The 23729-nt window shown below is 44.6% G+C and overlaps 1 protein-coding gene across 6 annotated transcripts in view; it reads left to right on the top strand.

The window, feature by feature from the left end:
- CLPB (ClpB family mitochondrial disaggregase) overlaps positions 1–23729 on the top strand; it is a 180899-nt gene that overhangs the window by 90902 nt on the left and 66268 nt on the right. For 5 of the 6 annotated variants that reach the window (XM_053562987.1, XM_053562990.1, XM_053562988.1 and 2 more), the window contains one exon: positions 8419–8547. The exons of the other annotated variant lie outside the window; for it this stretch is intronic. In XM_053562987.1, the coding sequence (XP_053418962.1) occupies positions 8419–8547 (129 nt within the window). The remainder of the gene's footprint in view (positions 1–8418; positions 8548–23729) is intronic. 6 annotated transcript variants of the gene reach the window in all.

Here is a 23729-nt window from a genome sequence, read left to right as displayed (position 1 = left end):
TTCTGTCCCCACTAAAGCTTGAGACGCAGTCATGTAGAACAACTCCTCTAAATACAGGGAACTTGAAGGCACAGAGGAAGTGAGCCACATATCAAATTAGTAAAAGGGACAATTTCTAATCTCCTGCTCTGTTTTTCTTGCTGATCTCTGTGCAGCTTAATTTGTTTGTTTGTTTGTTTTAGCGACAGAGTCTCACTTTGTTACACTGGGTAGAGTGCAGTGGTGTCACAGCTCACAGCAGCCTCCAGCTCTTGAGCTTAGGTGATTCTCTTGCCTCAGCCTCCTGAGTAGCTGGGACTACAGGTGCCTGCAACAACGCCTGGCTATTTTTTGTTTGTTTGTTTGTTTTGCAGTTTTTGGCTGGGGCTGGGTTTGAACCCACCACCTGTGGTATATGGGGCCGACGCCCTACGCCTTTGAGCCACAGGTGCTGCCCAAAGGTGTCCAGATGAACACTTAGGTTGTGAATGTGAAGAATGCTTTTTTTTTTTTTTTTTTTTTTTTTGGCAGTTTTTGGCTGGGGCTGGGTTTGAGCCCACCACCTCCAGTATATGGGGTCGGTGCCCTACCCCTTTCCGCCGCCCAGTGGGGGGCTATTTCTTAAGTTGCAGTTTGGCCGGGGCCGGGTTTGAAGCCATCACCATCAGTATATGGGGCCAGCCCCCTACTCACTGAGCCACAGGTACCACCCAGCTTAATTTGTTAATAGAAACTATTAAGGCCGGCACAATGGCTCACACCTGTAATCCCAGCACTTGGGAGGCCGAGACAGGTGGATTGCCTGAGCTCACAAGTTCAAGACCAGCAAGAAAGAGAAAAACTCTGTCTCAAAAAATAGCCAGGCGTTGTGGCAGACACCTGTGGTTCCAGCTACTTTGGAGGCTGAGGCAAGTGACTCGCTTGAGCCCAAGTGTTTGAGGTTGCTATGAGCTATGATGCCACGGCCGTCTACCAAGGTGACAAAACGAGACTCTGTCTCCAAAAAAAAAAGAAAGAAAGAAACTATTATGTACTCGTAGCTTTCAGGATAAATTCCAAACCCCTCTCAGGATCAGGCTTCTGCCTACCTGGACAACCTCATCTCTGCCCCCTGCTTCACCTTCCCTTAACTCTGCATTCCAGGCTCACTGAAGTGCTCCCAATTTATTGAGTGAATAGTTATAACCTCTGGCCTTTATAAATGCCACCTCTCCTGGAATGCCCTTCTCTCACCACCTGGAAAGCTCCCCCTGGTGCTCAGGATGGTTGTTCTGAGAGTTTCTTCCCCAATCCTTGTTACATGTGCCCATCTTTGCTCCCATGAGACATGTGCTCTGTCTCATAGAACTTACTATACTGCTGGTGCTCAGTAATGGTGTTGAGAGGTGGATGGATGAAGGCTCACATGAGTTCATGCCTGAGCTACATGAAAGTGGTATACTAAAGTGGTGCTATATGGAATGCAGAAAATGTTAGGAACTAGTGATTGTTGTCCATGAAGAGAGCCTAGGATCTAAGTGGGGAGTCAGCACAAAAGGGAAAAATTTAACACAAAGTATTATTAGCAGAGTTGTAAAACAATAAATAATTAACTCCAAAATGACTACATACAATCAACTTTATAGGCATTCAGGGAAGGGCTGGGAGGAGAGGACTTCCTGGAAGAGGAGGACTTAAATAGGGTTTTAAAGAACATGTAGGATTTGGAGAGAGAGGAGAGTCTTCCAAGTTGTGGAAGGAAATGAAGGGCCTTGTCAGGGGTGTTCTCGCGTTGACCCAGCACAGAGAGTTTCCCTCTTGCCTCATCCCTTGGTTGAAGACAAGCACAAGAGGCAGAACTAACAGCACCAGCTGAGGCTGAGGAGGCGGCCTGTTGATCCTGGCAGTAGGATGACTGTCTTTAAATATACAGTGAGGAATTAGTGAGATAGTATATAAAAAACACCACAGAAGGGCCCCACTTCTCTCTAATAGTATGAATTCCCAAAAGAAAGTTACTTGAAATACACTATGTGCTAAAGCTCTCCACACTTTTTCTGGTTTGAATGGTGGTAGAAAGGATAAAAACAATGAGATAAAGTAACTCGTCCAAGTCGGGAAATGTGAGACCTTTTGGTGGGTTTTAGACAGCTCCTTCACACATATACAGTGTAGATGGAGGTCTTGAGCAGTGGTCTGACGTCCGCAGGTGGTGGTGCCTCAGCAGGGTCTTAATTTGTGTAGAGGGTGAGAGCCCAAAGGCATCTTCCTAGAGACTCTGATGAGAAATTAGCTTAGTCCCTGAGCTTCAGGTCAGAGCAGCTGACTCTGAGTTATGTGAGACTTGAGCATATGGGCACTGGCAGAAATTGTGTGAAATGGAAGATAGAGCAGAAGCCTTGGAGCCAGGGAAGCATGAGGTCTGTCTAGTCCTAGTCTACCAAAGACTAGCAGTGTAAGTTGGGCAAGCCACCCAACCCTTTAAGCCTCTGTTTCCTCATCTATTCAAAAGAGATAATAATACTTGACCCCTCTGCCCTTCACCGGTTGTCATGGAAGTGAGGAAATAACCACCTTGAAGTGCCCTCTAAACTGTAAAATACTGAATACATGTAAGGGGTTATTATTGTGTTTATCTTATTAGTTATACAGGGCCAGTCTCATGGAGTTATGCCCACATCGTTGACGGCCAGGACACTGCTAGACACTACATAACATTGGGTGGCACTGGCTCCTGGGAGTGACCAACAGAGCCTGAGAGAGAGGGACTCACATCTAGGTCATCTCTGTGTTCCTGGTGCCTAACCCAAGGGACAAAGCAGCATTTATAAATGTTTACATTGATGTTTTTAAAAATCTGTTATCAGATTTGATTCTCATAATAATTAAACATTCAGTATTCCTCAGAGTACTGCTTATCATACACATTTTATAGACACAAGAACTTAGTAACTAGCAGAACTTAGATTCAGGATTGTATAGTACAGTTACCTTAAATAACTGTTTCTCTTTGTGGGAGGCAGTGTCTTGTTTTTGTATTAGTTTTTGCAGTTTGAGCAGTTTGGAGAGTGGCCAGGGACTACTTTCTACCTCTTCTGACTCCTTGGCCCTGGTGAGACCAGGGAGACCTACAGAGTATACATCTGGGCACATACCTGCCACAAGCTCCCAGATTGACCCTGGCCACAGCACCTAGGAATAGATTTTTCAACATCAGAAGGCCGGGGGGGAAGCAGAAGGATTGTCAGAGTGGTGTTTCATCACTCTCCTGTAGTCGGAGGGCCAGAGCACCCCCTGAAGGGACAGGAATGGCTGACTGGGAGGGCGTCTTACCCTGTGCTGGAGACAAGCTGGCAGATGTCTTTGTTGAGAAGGGAACGGTTCACTGGCTGAGGACCAGCTGTGAACACAGGGCCTCAGAAGACCACCTTGGTGGCCAGCTGGTGAGACAATCTTAGATGAATCACTTTCATTTCTGTGGCTCTGCTTACTCTTTCTCAGCGGTTGGGGGCAGGCAGTAAGTGTGTGCTCACATGAGTGTGCTATACCTCACCCCCTACCACTCCTCCCACCTCCTTAACACCTTCAGCAACTTTTTGTGGATAGAGAAGAGATCTAATGAGCCAGGGCTTTAGAAAGAGTTTCTGGGACAAGGCTCCTAATGCTGGGTGATGTGGGGAAAGAGTTTAGTGCTAAGAGCATAAAATGGGCCTGGCTGAACTTGACTGGTCCCAGCTCTATCTAGTTGTGTCATCCTTCTGACCTTTGATATTCTTACGAATAAACTTTTACCTTACCTCACAGAGTTATTGTGGAAGAAATAAGTAACTTTACAAATTGTGATGCACTACTGTCTTCTGAAGAGAGTTCTGTAGAACTCCAATACTGCAGAATTTTAACAAGCAAGAGTTAGGCTGTCAAGCAAGAAACTGATGAGTGACACCAAGTGATGGTTCTTAACTCACTGTCCATTTCTGAGAGGAAAAGTGTATGCAGGATTCCCAAAATGAAACTTTTTTTTACAGAGAAGGTACACTTTGGGAGGCACAAGATGAAAGGATAATAACTAACATTTATTGAGGGGTACTATGTGCCAGCAGGTGCTGCACCATCCCCCTTTGTTCATAGTGTCTCATTTAACCCTTACAGCATCCTGTGAAGGGGTTATAGTTATTATGGCCATTTACAGATAAAAGAGTTTGGCACACAGAGGTTGGGTGAACTGCCCAAGATTACACAGTAAATTCAGAACTGGGATTTAAACACAAGTGGTCTGGCTCCAGAACTCATATTTAACAGTCACACTGAACTACCTCCACTAAATACTTGTCACACTCAACTACCTCCACTAAATACTTGTTGACTGGCATTGTTGTTACCATTATTGTTTTTAGTCCAAAACCAAAAATAATATCAGGGCCTTGTTCATGTATGGAGTGTTTATTTGTTGATTCAACAAGAATCTGTCAAGTATTTATGGCCAGACCCTGTGCTGGGCCATGGGGATATAACTGTGGAGGAGATAGTCACGCTTCTGTCCTCACTGGGCTTTTGGGCTAGTGAGGAGACAGCCAAGTAAGCAGGTGATCGCAATAGAATGTAGTAAATACTGTAAATGGCAGATGCCTAAGGTGTTAGGGGAGCTCTCTGGAGCAATGAGAGCACCCTCTGAGTTACAAACATCCGACTTGCATTCAACTCACACTTAACAAGCAGAAGCCATTACACATACAGTATATCCGCAAGTTACAAACATACAACTGACATTGTGACTCACACTTACGAACAGAGGCCGGTACAGTAAGTCCCCAAGTTACAAGCATCCGACTGACGTACAACTTCCACTTACAAATGGAGGCTATTACAGGTAATAGGTAAATGCACCTGTTCCAACTTATATACAAATTCATTTTAAGGACAGAACTACAGAACTTCTCTCTTTGAGAACATATCTCTTTGAGAGACTGCCTATAACCTCAAACTTAGGAGGAATCCCTAGAGGAAGTAACTTCTAATCAGATATGTATTGGAGTTAGCCAACTGAAAATGTGGGAAAAGAGGAAGATGTTCCAGGCAGTGTAATAGTATTTATAAAAGCTCGGAAGCAAGACAGAGCGTTCGGAAGGTGTTGGTGAGAGCATTATTGGCTGGGCTATGATGCTGCCACTCTGGGGACATTTGAACCAAAAATCCCCACCTATGTTCCTTGAATTCATCTGCTTTTTATGGTAAACACCCTGTGTATCGCTCTGTCATTGCACTGTGAAAAGCTGTATTATAATTCATCTGCTCAGTGGTCTGATTCTTGCATTAGACTTAGCTTCTGAAAGTCAGAGCTGTGTCTTATTTATTACTGTATCTCCAGCAGATACCACCATGCATTGGTGCTCATTAAATGTTGTTTGTTGAATGAATGATGGCTTTTCTTTGTAAAATGGATTATACCCTTCTTGCTTTCTTAAGCCAACTATCGCTTTTCCTCAGGTTCATCATTATATCCAGCAGTTAATGTCCTATGTGGCAGTTCAGTGATGCCCTAAGGGGGTTCTGAGGTGCTGTGCTCTGAATTCCTTTTTCAGCTTTTCATTGTCCTCTTCTTTTCCCTCCCTGCCTGGCCAGTGCTTGATTGTAATCAATCTGCTTGATTCTAAAGCATCCTCCCTGGCCTTCTTATTTCCTTCTCCTAATCTGCAGTGGGCTAGAAACAAGATCACCTGGCATGATTTGATAAGACTGACTAAGAGGTAGTAATCTCTGATTGAGGTTCTAAAGGGCCCTCTTTTGGGGAAAGTATAGATGCCATTACACATGGGACTCATATGTTAGCTGTTCAGAGACCCTCTTACTTCCTGTTCTGCTCCAGGAAAGGGCAGATAACACTTTTGCAGGGAGAGTGAAGGATGGTGGGGGATCCTCAGTCTGAAGAGCCCCTTTCTGGAGTAGAAGAGCTGATGGACCATTGATTCTGTAACCACAGGAGAGTATAGTCTGTTTTCCAGCAACACACTAGCTTCATTTTGACTAAGCATTGAAATGCTTCCACCCTCATATGAGCTTATCCGGGTGATAGCTCCAAACTTCAGGCTATTTTCTATTAAGGGCAAGTTCCATAAAAAGTGTGCTTGCCCCTTCACCTGAGAAAGAAAAGAAGAGGGAGTAAGAGCCAAGGCTGAGACTAGAACATCTGGACTCTACTCCTTTCTCTGGACTCTGATTTTCTCATTTGCAAAATGAGGGTGATGGCATGATACAATGGAAAAGAAGAGTGGAACTCGGATTAGACCTGGTTTCTAATCTTCAACCACTTTTTAGTTGTGTGACCTCTGACCTTTAGTTTCTCCATCTTTGAAATGGGAATAATAATTCTTACTATGTAAGATAGTTATGAGAACTAAAAAGATTGGTTTGTGGGCTCGGTGCCTGTAGCACAGTGGTTACAACACCAGCCACATACACCAAGGGTGGCGGGTTCGAGGCCTGCCCGGGCCAGCTAAAACAACTGCAACAAAAAAATAGTCAGGCATTGGGCAGCGCCTGTGGCTCAAGGAGTAGGGCGCCGGTCCCATATGCCGGAGGTGGCGGGTTCAAACCCAGCTCTGGCCAAAAATAATAAAAAATAAATAAATAAAAAAATAGCCGGGCATTGTGGTGGGTGCCTGTAGTCCCAGCTACTTGGGAGGCTGAGGTGGGAGAATCACTTGAGCCCAAGAGTTTGAGGTTGCTGTGTGCTGTGACTCCACGGCACTCTACCAAGGGTGATACAGTTAGACTCTGTCTCAAAAAAAAGATTGATTATGGGAAATGACCATACCAGGCACAGAGTCAGTAAATAAAATCTGTCAATATTAGGTGAGACACGACAGTCTTATGGGTTTCAAAATTTCAAGTAGGATGTTCAGTATTATGGGGGGGATATGCATAGACTCCATTCCAACACCACTTGAAAAAAATGGTTTAGGAATTGTCTGATGCTTTTGACTACCTGGGCAAGGTCACCTCTTTCCTTTATCCAGTGAGAGGTTAGAGGACCCCATTCTTTGCAGACCCTATGCCATAGACTAAGGGAGGAAAAGGGGTACAGGTCAGCAGAGCACAAATTCCATCCCTCACATACTCAGCTTAAGAGGGCACATGAGACAGTTACCCAGATAACTTCCACATGAGACAAAAGAAACTCAATACCTGAGCAGATTAGAGATTGCTCTGTGGGGTCTTCCTAAGGAAGGGACCCAGAGGTGGGATAACCTTCCAATTTATTATCCAAACTGGGACTGTCCAGGATATCCTGGGTGAACAGGGGTATTTGTGGTCACCCAACCCAGAGAGTCTTATAAAAGTGGTAAACTGGTTTTAGATTATTTTATATCAAAGCAGAGTGGGAGAATCACGAACATTAGCCCTAGAGTAAGCCTGTTTGGGGCCTAGGGGTTGGTTCTTTAACCACATGAAATGCTTTTTCTTCTTACCTTTTCAAAAATGTTTATAGGTATTTATTAGGGGTAAAAAAGAAGATTATAAAATTGCATTTACAGTATATTTCAGTTTTGTAGAGAATATATACATATATGTATATTTGAAATCTAGAAAGATATATACCAAAATATTAAATATAGTTTCTCAAGTTGCTGAGATATTGATTCCTTTTTTTTACTTGTCTATGGTTTCAGAATTTTAATTGCTTTTATAAATTTGAAGAAATTTTAATATCTCCTGAACCTCTTTTACAAAAAAAGAAAAAAATTCTAGTTAAAATTATTTCAGAGCAGACAGGTATGTTAATCTGCTAAGAATAGCCACTGTCTCCTGCCTCACTCTTTTTTTCTTAATAAAATTTTTATTTTTTCGAATTAAATATGAGGGTACAGTTTTGGGGTTACATCGTTCTCACTTCCAGGGTAAAGTTCCATTTGTATAGGAGGCATGTTATACACCCTTGCAAAGCACACCTTAGGTGAGATCCCACCTCATGTCCCCCTCCTTCCGCCAGGTGTCCTCCCCTTCTCCTGCTCCATTTTCGCCCTGTCCTACCCAACCTGCTTTCTTCATCCTTGAAGATTCCTGTCTCCTGGGATCCTTTCTTCATGCCCAAGTTGAGCTAAGCTGTCCTCTGGTTTTCTATATCATCCATTCTATATCATTTGTTGCATGTATCGCAAACAATTCTATAAACATCTGTTTCTTGTCTACTTCCCTTGTCAGATTAGGTCAAGGATCATATCTGATGTATTTGTGGTCCCTAAGATGAATCCTAACATATAACAAATGTCAGTAAACATTTGTGGGACTAACTGGCCTCTTTTCCCTCTTACCTAACATAGATGGCCAGGTATATAGTAGGTGCCATTTTATATTTAGTAAGTAGGCAAGTAAGTAAATTAAAATGCTGAGAGAAAGCAAGTGAGATCGGTGGCTCATGCATTTGTTGCTAATGGAAAGGTTTGTCTCGTTGCCCTCCCCCAGTCCTGGTTACCCGAGAGGATGACTTCAACAACCGGCTGAACAACCGTGCCAGCTTCAAGGGCTGCACAGCCCTGCACTACGCTGTCCTTGCTGACGACTACCGCACTGTCAAGGAGCTGCTTGATGGAGGTGAGAGCATGGGTAGATGAAGGCTGGGATAGGGTTGGCAAGGGGAGAGATACTTGGCAGCCTCTATACCATGCTTTACCAGAGTCCTCTTACCCTCCCAGAGCTTAGAAGTGCCTTGAGAGTAGCTGTACTTTGAGAGTGCAAAGTGCACATGTGGTTTGCCCTTCTGTGGCTGGTATGCATTCTTTGCCTGTGTATGTGTGATGCATCATGCTATCTGGCCTGTCTGTATATGCTATGAGAGTTTTCTTGATTGCTCTCCCCAAAAGTGTTCTTGCTTCTCCCCTGTGACCTCCAAAGCAGGGTTAGTAGAAAAGGGAGAAGCTCTTCAAATCTCTACCAACCCAGGTTGAAAAGGTATCCTCCTTGGTCCCACCTCCATCCTAGTCTCAGGCTGCATCCATTATTGTGGGTCATGGCACACTATTCTTTTCCATCATTGCACTTGTCACAATCTGAAATCATTTTTATTTGTTCAGTAGCCTAACTTGATTCTGAGCTTCCTGAAGGCAAGAACCATGGCTTACTTGTGCCCCCTGCACTTATCATATTACTTGGCACATAGTAAGCACTAAATAAACGTGTTGAATGATGAATACCCTCCCTTTAGAGATAACCAGAAGGACATTATGTACCCTTTCCAGACTCAAGCCAGGGGGGGTTCTCTCCAGGTCTGATAGAGAGATACCTGCCAAACACCTCCTAAGCAATCACTTTCTTTCCCACTTGCCCTTATCCCACTGCAGCCTCTCTTTGGGGAGGAGGGAAGCATCTTGCAGGATATGTGAAGCAGAGGCGCCTGAGTGAGGACATGGCTCATGTCTGCCTGTTTATGCCCTCTCTGCTACTTCTTGAATTTCAGTGACCCTCTCTTGGGGCTGGATCCCAGGATCCCCCATGTTAGAGGTCATTCTTCACAGAACCTGAGAACTGGAAAGGTCCTTAGAGGTCCTCTGGTCCACTCTGATTGCCTAACTCCCTACCAGCAGAAACCTCTCCAACAGCTGGCTTGCTGACATTTCATTGGATTTTGTCAGAGACAGAAGGAACCCTGCTTCTTCCCCAGGGAGTTTATTCCATTTTACTTCACCTCTGATTGGTTAAGCATCTTTTTCATGATTAGTGATCTTCTCTGTAACTTTTGCCAACTGCTGTTTGCTTTCCAATGGGTCCTGTGAACATCCCAGAGGCTGTTGCCAGTAACATTTGTACAGGGGCCTGTGCTTCACTTTTTCAAAAACGAGTCTTTGAAGAAAACTCTTTTAGGCCAGGCACAGTGTCTCACACCTCTAATCCCAGCATTTGGGAGGCTGAGGCAGGGAGATCACTTGAGTTCAAAACCCACTTAGGCAACATAGTGAGACCCCCAACTCTACAAAAAGAAAAAGTTCCTTCAGTCCCAGAGGCTTTGCCTCCCCAGGCCCAACATCTCCAGATCATCTTCTAGCCCTTATAATTTGATTGTCCTGGAGAGACCCTAGTACTGCCACCTTCTGTCAGCCATAGCCAGGCCGGCTTAAAACTCTGGCCTGGCTCATACCCCCCAGCCAACAAGGGACCTGCCTCAAAGTAGCCAGAACATGCCTTGGTCTGGGGCACGTACTCTGAAGGGCAGGACTACGCTGTGGATGTACTGACAATGCCTAGGATGACTGATGCCTTTGGAGCAACAACTTGCTATTCTCAGAAACAGAGACTTAGAAAATGTCCACAAGCAGAATGCTTCTTAGTCCTTTGGAAAGTCTCCCATGAGACATTTATAGCTAAGCATTGGAGCATTCATCATAGGGTTTCTCTCTGCAGTGCCTTAAAATCCATACTCCCAGCCATTGTCCAGTAGTTTACATTCCATGCTTCCCCCCACCCCCCAAACAGAGAATTCACTCCATGAGGATCCCCTTCCCCTTGGCTTGTAGATCGAACACCTTTGAATTGAAGAGCAGGGCCTTTTATGAAGTTCCCTCCACCCTTACCCCCCCAGGCCAAGCCTGGCCTTTTGAGCTGGTCCAGGGGTATAGTTCCTGCCTGTTGACTTGGAACAGATGCCCTCTGCCCCCACCTTTACATTTCTCCCACCTGCCTTTTTAACCAACATCCATTTACACCCCTTGCACTAGCCTCTCAGCCTCAAGGGCCAAAACCATTAACCCATTTATGTCCCCCTCCCAGACCTGAACAAGTCCCCGTCACTCAAGGCCTGCAGGCCTGCCAACTTCTGACCTCCCTCCACCCTTGACCTCCTTTCGTCTGCCTCTGTATGTGACCAGCCAACCGAGAGGCAGGATCATGCTCTCTCATCCTAGAGGCTGTCGCCAGTAACATTTCCAAAGTCTTTTGACCTCGACTACCTTCTCCAGAGGGTTTCAGGGAAGGCAGGAGCACCTTCCTGCCCATCCAGCTTTCTTAGCCTGCACTAGCCACCAGCTTTGCCTCAGCAATGTAGAAGGAGGGGCTCTCTGTGAGATCTAAGGCAGGCCTAGATATAGAGGCCAGCCTGTGCTCCCAAGGTCTACTCCAGACCCTTTTCCTTCAAATTGCTTAGTACACAGGGACTTAGGGTCCCCTGGTCTTAAAATATTAGAACCAGAAGGGACAGTTGTTCTTACTCTGACCAGAAGTCCTTGTTTGAGCTGAAAGGAGGGTCAGGCAATAGTGCCAGGCTGTTAATGTGAACAGCTCTGGCCCATGAGGAGGCAGCATGGGGTAATAGAAAGGACACCTCAGGCTTCAGAGTCAGGCCACCTTGGGTCTGAGTCCAGCTTCCCCATCTACTGGTTGTGTTGCCTCGGACGTGTTACCTCAAATCTCTAAGCCTCAGTTTTCTTATGTGTGAAATAACAACCTACTTCATGGCATAGCGTGGAAATTAGTGGTAATGTCTATCTAAGCCCCTGACAGATATATGATAGGTGTTCTGTGATAAGTAATTGTTATGGCATATCAAGAAATCAAATTCTTATCTGGGCAAGGTGGCTCACATCTGTCCTAGCACTTGGGAAGTCGAGATGGGAAGATGGCTTGAGGCAAGGAGTTTGAGACCAGCCTGAGCACTATAGTGAGGCCCCATCTCTACAAAAAATTGAAACATTAGCCAAGCATTGTATGCACCTGTAGTCCCAGCTACTCAAGAGGCTGAGCCAGAAGGACCGCTTGAGCCTAGGATTTTGAGGGGACAGTGAGTTCTGATGATACCACTATACTCATCCTGGGCAACAGAGCAAAAAATCCTATCTCAAAAAAAGATGCTCATACCTGTGATCTTAGGACTGTGGGGTCCAAGGCGGGAGAATCACTTGAGCTCAGAAGTTTGAAACCAGCCTGAACAAGAGACCCTGTCTCTTAAAATAGAAAAATTAGTGAAGCATTATGGTGGATGCTTATAGTCCTAGTTACTCAGGAGGCTGAGGCAGGAGAATCGCTCAAACCCCGGAGTTTGAGGTTGCTGTGAGCTGGGCTGATTGCCACAACACTCTAGCCTGGGCAACAGATGAGACTGTCTTGAAAGGAAGAAAAAGAAAGCACCTCTTAACCTGGCAGCTATAATCCCATTCCTTCGCCAATATGGAAACTATTCTGCTACCTACAGGCCTCTTAATTCTGTCTCTGCCTATAACATTCCTGCCCTGCCTAAAATACCATCGTGTTCCTTCTCTTCTCATTGGAATCCTGAGACTTTTCGGGTCCTTCCTTTCTCAGGAAGCTTTCCTTTGTTGTCCAGTATACTTTGGTACTTGCTGGACTTAAACAGTGTCAGACTGGTGCTTAGCACAGGCTGCTTAAAGTCACTTCTTCATCTTCAAGAGGCTCCATAACAAAGTGAAAAGAACACAAGCTTTGGAGTCAGACAAACCTGGGTTTGAATATGAGCCCTGTTCTGCATCTCTGGGCAAGCCACTTACCGTCTCTGAGACAGATCAGGTAAACTGTGTCTGACCCTGAGGAACTCTCAGACTTTCCGAAGAACAGACATAGAAACAGGCCATGATGGTGTGGTAGGTGCTCTGGCAGGGGGCTGGACAAGGGGCTCTGGGATACAGAAGTGCCTCTTTCTCCGTGGGGAGCAGGGAGGTGGAGTCATTTACAAAAAGCTTCCCAGAGAAGGGAGTGCTTAAGCCTTATCAGGAAGGGTAACAGGAATTTCCAGAATTCTCCCAAAGGGTTTTGAGTTAACTAGTGCCAATTTTCTACTCCCAGCCTCCACAGATAAATAAATGCACAGACCCCTGTGTTTTTCATCTTTGGAGACGCTGCTTTTACCTGTATTGATGGTTTATGGGCAGGAAGGCTGTGTTTCAGCACTTAACTGCAAGTACAAGGAAAGGTTGGGGAGAGAGAGGGAAGGAGAGGCAGGATGACTGAGGAGTAATCCAGAAGGTGGTTGGAGCCCCCTGCCTCAGGTTCCTGGGGCTAACTCAGCCCAGTTTTTCCAGGGCTGTTTAGGTGCTTTAGCAGTCAGGTCCTCAGGGATGTGGCTGCACTGGCCGATCCATCTTCCTAAAACATAGCTGTCATCATGGTTCCTCCAGATATTTGAGCCCTGATACTCTAAGTAATTAACTTCTGTCTCAGCCACCTATAATAGTATACCTTAATATACACCTTTGGGACAATTGAATCGATAAATTTATTTAACAAATAAAATCATTGGTTAAATAAATTTTTTGTGCACAGTTTAAAGGAGAAAACCCAATTAAAAGAGGCTGCAAGGGAAGAGCGTGAACATTGAAGTTACCATCTCAGTACCAGCCCTGCCACTTAGTAGCTGTGTGATCCTGGGCAACTTACTGACCACTCTGAGGTTCCTTTTCGTTATCTGGAAATGGGGGTAATTCCACCTACCTTCTAATGTTTTCTAGGGATTAGGACATATACAGATTCTACAAAATAGGTCGTCTATGTATAGTATCTATTTTTATTGTTATTTCAAAAATACTCAATGCTCACCTGTTTGTTTTTTAACTCATACTAATATATTTTAGCTGGTTTTAGAGTTGCTCGTCTGGCCTCACCTGCCTTCTTTGCCCAGCTACTGCCCTAATATTCAGCTACACTGCGTTCCCACCTTCTTGCCTTTACTCTGGCAGTTCTGCTGCTCAGTTTGCATTACAGTTTCTCAGGCAAGTAGAATTGTTTCTACCAGTCATTCCCTAAATTTCGTCCTTCCTTCCTTCTAAAGTCTCCCTGGGATTTGGGTCCAGTCCTATTTACTAAACCAAGGTAGACTGAAGGCCAGCACTATTGTCTTTTCTGTTTCTGTCTCCTTTGCTATTTTAGTCTATTTGTGCATGTACTCTCCAAAACTACTGTGAAGTTTTCTGTTGGTATCCTTGCTTCCTGGCCCCCTCACTGTTAATGTTCTAATGTGTCTGGCTTTTTAAAGCTTCACATATGAAAAATTAGCCACCTCTTGTAGCTACCTTACTGAAGTCACAGTGCCACTTTCTCCCTAGCCATCAGTGCTCATCACCTCAATAACTCTTGAGCTTTATGAACCTAATACACCAAGGCCTCCCTCAGCCTGCTTCCTTCCTACTTAAATCCTCCTTGCCCCTCTCTCCAGGTCCACCACTCAGTTGTTAGTGTTAACCAGCCATCATCAAGTGAGTCCTTAAATTCTGCACCTTTCCCACCTGAAGAGTCTGCGAGTACTGATGTGCTGCTCCCTTTGGCAGCCTGTTAGCTTGTCAGAACTCAAACCTTAGAGGTTGATTTCTGGCTCCACTTCTCTGTCCATCTGGCTACACTGCCAGGTGTTGAGGAATCAGCTTTGCCTCCAGCTGTCCTCTGTTGAAGCTTCACATTCTGATTCTTGATAGCATTGCAGAGAAAAGGTACACACACTTGACAAGGGTCAGAAGTTCTGGTTCTGCTACCAACAAATTCTTTCTCTTTTAGACAGATCCTTTCTCTTCCTTAGTGAAATTGAGAAGTTGGGGTAGCAGATGTCAAGGACTCTTCCAGCTCCAGAGTCGTATTTAACCACTGAGCAAGTCTGCTCCTTCATTTATCAAACACTCCTGTCACAAGTCCTGCCCTCAGCACCAGGGAAATAAGGATGACTCGGACATGGTCTTTGCCCTTAAGGAACTCATAGTTCAGTGAAGAAACCAGACATTTTAACAAAGAATTGTTATCTGGTGTATTAATGGAGATCTATAGAACATGCTGTGGGCTCACACTTTTAAATCTTGGTGAGGGCAGGGGAAGCACGGTGTAGATAGGAGGTGATGTTCACATTGAGTTTTAAAGGACTGAAGACTAATTGTATGTGTACTGGGTGGGGGAGGGAGAGGGAGGGAGCAGCATGTTCAAAGGCATGGAGTATAAAGCAGCATACTTTATTCAGTACATTGCAGTTAGTTCAGAAGAACTGGAGGGTATGGCTGGAAGGGTCAGAGGCGGGAATGGAAAACAGGAGCTGATAATGAAGGTCTGTGTAATACAGACTATGCAAAGGAAATTGTACTCTGTCCTCCAATGGGATATCATTAAGATTTTGAGAAGGAACATGATAGGCTTTATGTTTAGTGAGAAAGGTGGTTCAGACATTTTCAAAATGTTATCAGTAGCTGACTGAATAAACTGTAGAATGTTCACACAATGGAATAATATACACCAATGGGAATGAATGAACTCTTGCTCTCTACTGAATACAAACTTAACATTCATGTCAAAAGCCAGACAGAGAAGACTACTGTATGCTTGCACTTAAAGTTCAAAATAGACAAAACTGTTTGATCGAGTAAGAAGTCAGGGTGATGTTTAACATCACAGGGTGGATAGTGACTAGGAGAGGGCACTGGGGGCTTTTGGGGGGCTGTAATACTTTATCAAGCTACTGGTTGTGTGGGTCAGTCCACCTTGTGAAAATTGAGTTGTATCTTTATGTACTTGTACTTTTTATATGTTATCTTGAAAGAGAAAGATTTAAAAAATAGGGGAAAAGATTAGAAGACACATCCTTAAAGGGAAAATATATAACTTGAAAACTATTGTAACTGTCTAGGTGAGGCCTAAACTAAGGGAGTTTCAGTGGGAAAGGAGAGAAGGGGACTGATGCTGAAACATTTAGGAGTAGAATCAAGAAGATTGGATGGTAGAGAGAAGGAAGGAATCAGGATGAGGTGCCTGGACTAGAAGGATTACTGGAGCAAGGTTGGAGGGAGATAGCAGGGCCATTCCCAGTGCTATTTTGAGCATCTCTATTCATTCTTCCAACTTTTCTTCCATCCTTCCTTCCTGTCTTCTTTTAGATTCCATGATCCAGTGTTATAAGTACTTCCTTGCTTCTGTTTCCCTTCTTTGTACTTGCTTGACAAATGCTAACCCTAGTTAAACCCAGCTTCCTCTTTACTTCATGTCTGTATCTGAAGAGCTAAATATTGCTAGAGAAAAATCACACAACCAAATTACTTCACATTGAGTCTCAAACACTCACCCCTGCAAACCACCCCACTACACTTCGTGGCAAAATCACTTTCTTATGCTGGACCAAGACATAAATCCTTAAATCTCGAGCCCCTTAACTCCCAAGCTGACAATCTCACCTCACATTTCACAGAGAAAGCAGATTGCAATCAGAAGAGAACTACCTCATCTTCCCACCTTCACTTCCACTAGCCTGCCTGCATCTGTGGCCCTGTATGCAGCCTTCCTTCCTCTGACAATGGAGGCCGTCCCCACAACCAGCCCCTGCCCTGGGCTCTGACTCCTGTTTCCTCTTACTCAAGGACTTTGCTCTTCCTCTTATCCCTGTCTCTCCTGCATTATTTGTTTTCTTCTTCCCACTGGCTCATTCCCACCAACATAAAAACATGCCTTAATATCATCCATCCTAAAAAATAAACCAAAAGTTCCCTTGACCCATGTCTGTCTCCTGCTGCCACCTCATGTTTTACATCCCTTCTTGGCAAAAATCCTCAAAAGAATCATGGACATCCACTTAACTTCACTTCCTCAGCTCCTGCTCTTTCCTGAATCTATGTGATGTCATCATCTCAGTTTTTCAGGCCCCAAATCTCAGAGTCATACCTGAATTCTCTTTCTTTCTTTCTTATACTCCACGTCAAGTCCTTTGATAAGCCCTGTCAATTGTACCTTTAAAGTACTGTTGAGTCCATCCCCTTTTTGCCATTTCCTTTGCTGTAACTCTAGTTCATTTTGGGCTATGTTGTCTTTCCATAGTTTCCTAACTATTCTCACAATTTCCACACTTGCCTCCCTAAATCCATCCTCCAAATAATAGGATGATCTCTTTAAAATATAAATCATGTCAGTCTCTTACTTAAAACCCTTTAGTGTCGGGCGGCGCCTGTGGCTCAGTCGGTAAGGCGCCGGCCCCATATACCGAGGGTGGCGGGTTCAAACCCGGCCCCGACCAAACTGCAACCAAAAAATAGCCGGGCATTGTGGTGGGCGCCTGTAGTCCCAGCTACTCGGGAGGCTGAGGCAAGAGAATCGCTTAAGCCCGGGAGCTGGAGGTTGCTGTGAGCTGTGTGAGGCCACGGCACTCTACCGAGGGCCATAAAGTGAGACTCTGTCTCTACAAAAAAAAAAAAAAAAACCCTTTAGTGTCTTTCCACTGAAACTAAAATGAAATCCAAACTCCTTACCAGAGCCTACAAGGCCCTACATAGCCTAGAGTTCTGCAACGTCATCTCTGTTTACTCACTGTTCCTCAGTAGCACTGGCCTTCCACTGTCCCTCAGACACACCCAGCTTCTCCCCATCGCAAGCCTATGTACCTACCTCTCCCTCTTGGAGTGGCTGCCTGACCATTCAGGTCTTGACTCAGATGTCCCCTCCTCAGAGCCACCTTCCCTGTCCACCCTAGTAACAGTACCTCCCCCTACCATTTTCTCTCATATTACGCTATTTTATCTTCATCATGGCCTTTATCAGTCTCTAGAATGATCTTATGTACTTAATATGTTTATTATCCATCTCTCCTCCACTAGAAAGTAAGGTGTGGTGGTCACAGAAACCTTATTTATCTCTACCTTACTGCTGTATGCACAGCTCCTAGAAAAAATTCACAGCCAACATATGGTAAGTGATTAATAAATAGCTATTGACCAACCAAGAGATATATATCTCCCACAGAGATATATAGCTGGCAATTGGATAAATGGGTCCAAAGCCCAGGAGAGGGAAAAAACTTGAAGTTGGACATGAGATTTGAGAGTTGTCTATTCTTGGGGGTGGCTGAAACTGTCTGAATCTGAGTTATCTTTGGAAAGTTGTAGAGCTAAAGACACAGCAGAGAGAACTTCCAGTTCAGATGTAAGCATGAGAAGAGGAATCAGTGCAAGAGATTCCAGGAAACAAAGAGAGGAAAGGAGAAGCAGAAGAGAGTAGGGAGTGGGTTGCTACAGAAGGCAATGCTTCTCAAGCTGTCTGTGAAAGACCTGTCTCTTTTTGTTGGTTTTTTTTTTTTTTTTTTTTTTTTTTTTTGCAGTTTTGGCTGAGGCCAGACTTGAACCCGCCACCCCTGGTATATGAGGCCAGCGCCCTACGCCTTGAGCCACGCATTTTTGTTGTTTTAATTTGCAGTCTGTCATGGACCCATACTTTAGTAAAATACAATAAAATTAATGATTAGAAAAATTATATTTTTAAAGGCATGTAAAATACAGGCCCAAATCTGTCATTACAGTCAGTAGACATAAAATTACTCTGAAAAGTTGCTATAAAAATTTCCATTGAAGGCTGGGCGCAATGGCTCCTACCTATAATCCCAGCACTCTGGGAGGCTGAGGTAGGTGGATTGCCTGAGTTCACAAGTTTGAGACCAGCCTGAGCCAGAGCGAGATCTCATCTCTAAAAATAGCTGAGTGTTGTGGCGGACACCTGTAGTCCCAGCTACTTGGGAGGCTGAGGCAAGAGAATCGCTTGAGCCCAAGAGTTTGAGGTTGCTGTGAGCTGTGACACCACGGCACTCTACCAAGGACAACAAAGTGAGACTCTGTCTCAAAAAAAAAAAAAAAATTTCCATTGACTTATCTCTCAATTACTGTATTTATCAAGGACTAGTAGCAAAGTTCACCAGCTGGCACCAGTGCATGGACCATACTTTAAGCCTCACTGCTCTACTAGTACTCCTCAGCAGAGGGGAGACAAATGAACAAAATATAGCCTCTACCCTCAAGTAGCTTAAAATCCAGTGGGGTAGACAGTCTGGGACACGTAACAGTCGCACTGCATGGCAGAGGTCAGAGCACTACCAATACGATGTAGGCATTGGGGACTGTGATCTTCCCCAGCTCTGCCACTATCTCACCCCTGTAGATCATAACCCCTCTCTGGCATTGCTTTTTGCATCTGTAAAATAAAGAGATCATGTCAGATGATTGAACACTAAGAGTTTCTTATTGTTTGGACACAAATGCCAAAAACCTTTCATACTTTCAATTGTCTGAAGAAAGGATGGGGAGAGATTGCTAATGAGCATTAAGGTTTCTTTTGGAGATGATGAAATATTCTTAAATTGGATTATGGTGATGGTTTTACAACATTGTAAGAATACCAAAAAACATTAGATTGTATACTTTAAATGGGTGAACTTTATGGTATGTAAATTATATCTCAGTAAAGCTGTTAAAGAAGGAAGAAATCCTTCATGCCACTCAAAACCAAAAAATAATTGACTTGGATGGGTGACTGCCCAAAAGCAGACTAGAAAGCCAGGAGGACCTGATCAGCCCATAGCTAGTGTAGCACATCAGATGAGCTCACAGATGTTGTATATGGCAGTCTCCTTTTAAGGAATACGATTAAAGGCCAGGTACAGTGGCTCACATCTGTAATTCTAGCACTCTGGGAGGCTGAGGCAGGTGGATTGCGTGAGCTCAGGAGTTCAAGACCAGCCTGAGCAAGAGTGAGACTAGAAAAACTAGCCAGGCATCATGGCAGGTGCCTTTAGTTCCAGATACTCGGGGGTCTGAGGCAAGAGGATCACTTGAGCCCAAAAGTTTGAGATTGGTGTGAGCTATGATGATGCCATGGCACTCTAGCCTTATCTGTAAACCTCTCTCTTGCCCTTACTGATCTTTTTATTGACTTTCTGTAATTATTTTAATAAATATGTATTGCCTTCTCCATCCTTGGAAAGTTTAAAGTCTGGCAGAGTAGAGACATTAGACAAATAATTACAAAATTATTAGCTAATTATTAGCTAAATTAATACTAATAATACTGTATAAATATTATTAAGGAAGAGTAGGGGATACTACAGGGGCATAATAGGAACTTAATCTAGTCTGAAGAGGGCTGAGGGAAGTCTTTCCTGAGAAAATGGCGTTTACATTGAGACCCAAAATGAGGATGGTGTTATCCAGTCATTTAACTTGAGAAAATTTTATGGAGAGGGATGGCCATTAGTCACCCAAAGGGATTAAGGAGTCTAGGCAGGGGCATTTTAGAGAATAGAGGAGTTCCATGGTACGATAATTGTAGTTCATGTGTTAGATCTGGCCTGGAAGGGGCTCTTAGTGACCCGAGTCCTGTCCTCAGCCCCTTACCCAGTACAGAATGAGAAACTGTCCTTGCTTACCCCCAGAAAAAGGTTATTTCTGTATCCAGGCTCCTGTGGACACAGAGGAGCACTGCATGGTTGAGCCGGAGATGAGAGCCTGGTCACCAGAGCCCGGTCACCAGAGCCCATGCTCTCCAGAGCCACCAGCCATCCAGGCACCCGCATTTCATCAAGATTTTAATGGGCTCCGAGCAGTCCTCAGATGAGCCTGGATGGTATCCGGCATGACCTCATCTCTGCCAACAGTAGCAGCTGGAGGCCAAAGCTCCTGGGTGAGGGAAAGGTCAACATCAGCTGAGCCAGGACTGTTCTGTGTCCTCTGCTGTCCTCCACCTGCCCTGCGCCTGAATAGGACTCAGATTTTCCGAGGCAGAGCTAACTGCCCTTTGCCAGCCCACTCGTGTCCCCTCCAGTGCATGTGCTCTTGGGCAGAGTGCACAGATAAAGGGCAACACTGGAGCTTTTTAAGAAAGGGGAATGTTGCCAGGCACAGTAAGTAGCTCATACCTGTAGTCCCAGCGACTCAAGAGACAGAGACTGGAGAATCACTTAAGTCCAGGAGTTCCATTGCACTCCAGCATGGGCAACGGAGTGAGACCTTGTTTCTTAACAAATAAAAAAAGAAAGAGGAATGTTAGTCTGAAGGTCAGGGCCTGCAAAATAACAGCAAAGCTGTCATCCTAGTGTAAGACTAGGGATAGCCTGAACCAAGTTTCCCTTCCCCAAAGGAGTTTGTTTCTAGCATTCACATGCTGTCTTCCTCTGTACAGAAGCCTGGCAGTGTCCCGGGAAGAACGCACAGCAGGGATATTCTCTATAAGTTTGTACCACAGACTCCTTCCTGAACTCCATTTTATTTTATTTTATTTTCACAGTGGTCCTCATTGACAAGGGCTCACAGCAGCACACACCTCCCTAAACCTCCCTCCCACCTACCCATACCCGCTACCCCTCGCCCCTTACCCCCAGCTCCGGGTCCCTGGCTTACTTCACCTACCAGGCTCTGGGTAAGCAGCAATGGAACCTGATCATATAAGGAAAATATTGCAGGCTCATTCAAGGGCTGTATTCTGAGAGCAGCCTAACCTACCACACTTGCTGCACCCGAGCAGACACCAACCTCCCCACCTGGGTACCCACACCCGCTTCTGCTCCCAGCCTAAACTGCATGTTAGAAATGTACCAGAATAGGGAAACTTGCCCCTTGAGAAATCCTTCAGGGACCCCTTCTGAAGTAATAGAACTCTATGGATTAGGAAGCACTAACGGGGTCAGGAACCTGACACGTGGTTCTGGCACTAACGATACCTTACTGTAGGACCTCTAGCAAATCTTTCCCCCTATGGAGCCTCAGTTTCTCCATTTGTAAAATAAGATAGTTGGACTGCAGTCTCAAAACTTCTTTCCATTTTAATCAGAATATTTTGTGATTCTGAATGAATACTTGCCCTCTAATTTATCTAGTCACATATCTAAGTGTTTATATTCCTTCAGCAACTATTAATTATTTTCCTGCAGCTAACCACCATCATCCCTATTCTAGGTTCCTCTGATGTATGCTCTTAAAGCACCCTATATCATTTCTTTATCACTCTTACCACAGGTACAGAAGGTGCCAAAAAATATATATACATTTTAAGAAAGGAAAAACTGTATTAAAAAAAAATTTTTTTTATGAGGCAGTCTTACTATGTCGCCCTCAGTAGAGTGCTGTGACATCACAGCTCACAGCAACCTCAAACTCTTGGGCTTAAGTGATTCTCTTGCCTGGGACTATAGGTACCTGCCTCAATGCCTGGCTATTTTTGGTTGCAGTTGTTGTTCAGCAGGCCCAGGCCAGGCTCAAACCCGCCAGCCTTGGTATATGTGGCCAGCGCCCTACTCACTGAGCTATGGGCACCACCTGTATTAAAATTATAATACCCAAGTCATGTCTAACTTCTCTGGTTATAAGAGATACAAGATACAATCTGCACGGTAACAGGTATTATCAGTATATATTGAGTATTAACAATTACGTTAAAATTTGTATATACTTTTTAGAACACTGTATTAGTACTTCTGTAGTTATTTGATTAAAGAATGTATCTCTCCTTCACTTAGCAATGAGTTCCCAGAAGGTAAAGTCTGGATCTGGGATGCTTATGTTCCCAGCACCTCATACTGTCCTTAGCACATGGTAGGTGCTCAGTTAATTTGTAAATGGACAGGTAGACTACAAACAGGCAGGGAGAAAGAAGGAAACCTTCAGGTGAGGCAGCAACAGAAATGAGCCTTGCATTTTCTTTAGAGACCTGGAGGAAACTGGCAACCTGCTAGATTATGGGGTAGGGAGATTTGGGTGTGGAGGTCCCAGGGGACGAGTTAGAGAGATCTCATACCTAATTTTATGGTCAATAGAGAGCTCCTAGAGTGATTGTCTGTTGTTGTTGTTGTTGTTGTTGTTTTGAGACAGAGCCTCAAGCTGTCACCGAGTAGAGTGCCATGGCATCACAGCTCACAGCAACCTCCAACTCCTGGTCTCAAGCGATTTTCCTGCCTCCGCCTCCCAAATAGCTGGGACTACAGGCACCTGCCACAATGCCTGGCTATTTTTTGGTTGCAGCCATCATTGTTGTTTGGCGGGCCGGGGCTGGATTTGAACCCGCCAGCTCAGGTGTATGTGGCTGGTGCCTTAGCCACTCGAGCCACAGGCACCGAGCCTGTTGTTTTTGTTTGTTAAGTGACCAGAGTAATTTTTGTTTTATTTTATTTACTTTTTGGAGACAGTCTGACTTAGTCACCGTTGGTAGAGTGCTGTGGAGTCATAGCTCACAGCAACCTCAAACTCGTGGGCTCAAGTGATCTTTGTCTCAACCTCCCGATTAGCTGGGACTGCAGGTGCCTGCCACAACACCCGGCTATTTTTAGAGATGGGGGTCTCACTTTTGCTCAGGCTAATCTCAAACTCCTGAGCTCAGGCAATACAGCTTCCTCAGCCTCCCAGAGTGCTAGAATTACAGGCATGAGCCACCATGCCTGCCTCATAATGACTTACTTTACGCAACATACAAGATAAAAATTTCAACTAGCACTAGAGGGTATATAGTGGTGAGGAAGTCACCCTTCTATATCCACGGTCCTCATTCTAGAAGGCAACCACTTTAACCTTATGTATCATCCCTATTGCGGCTGTAACAAGTTATCACAAATATGCTTAAAACAACACAAATTTATCTTACAGTTCTGAAGGTAAAAAGTCCAAAATCGGTCTCACTGGACAGAAATCAGGGTATTGGCTGAGCTGCCTTTACCTTTTTGGAGACTCTTGCTTTTCCCAGCAAGAGACTCCACACATTCCGTGAGACTACCCACATTCCGTGTCTTCATGCAGCCCTGTCCATCTCTTCAAAGGCAGCAGTGACTGGTCGAGTCTCTCCCACATTTGGTCACTCTGACACTAACTCTTCTGTCTTCCTCTTTTATTTAAAAGAACCTTTATGATTATACCAGGCCTACCCAGATAATCCGCTGTAATCTCCCCATCTCAAAGTCTGTTAGTTAGCAACATTAATTCTGACACCTTGATTCCACTTCCTAGTCCCCTAACATATTCACAGGTTCCAGGGATCAGAACATGGACATCTTTGTCCAGTGGGAGTATTACTCT

The sequence above is a fragment of the Nycticebus coucang genome, chromosome 14 (genome assembly GCF_027406575.1).
Source record: "Nycticebus coucang isolate mNycCou1 chromosome 14, mNycCou1.pri, whole genome shotgun sequence".
In the NCBI taxonomy this organism is placed as follows: domain Eukaryota; kingdom Metazoa; phylum Chordata; class Mammalia; order Primates; family Lorisidae; genus Nycticebus; species Nycticebus coucang.
This window is presented reverse-complemented; position numbering and strand designations above follow the sequence as displayed.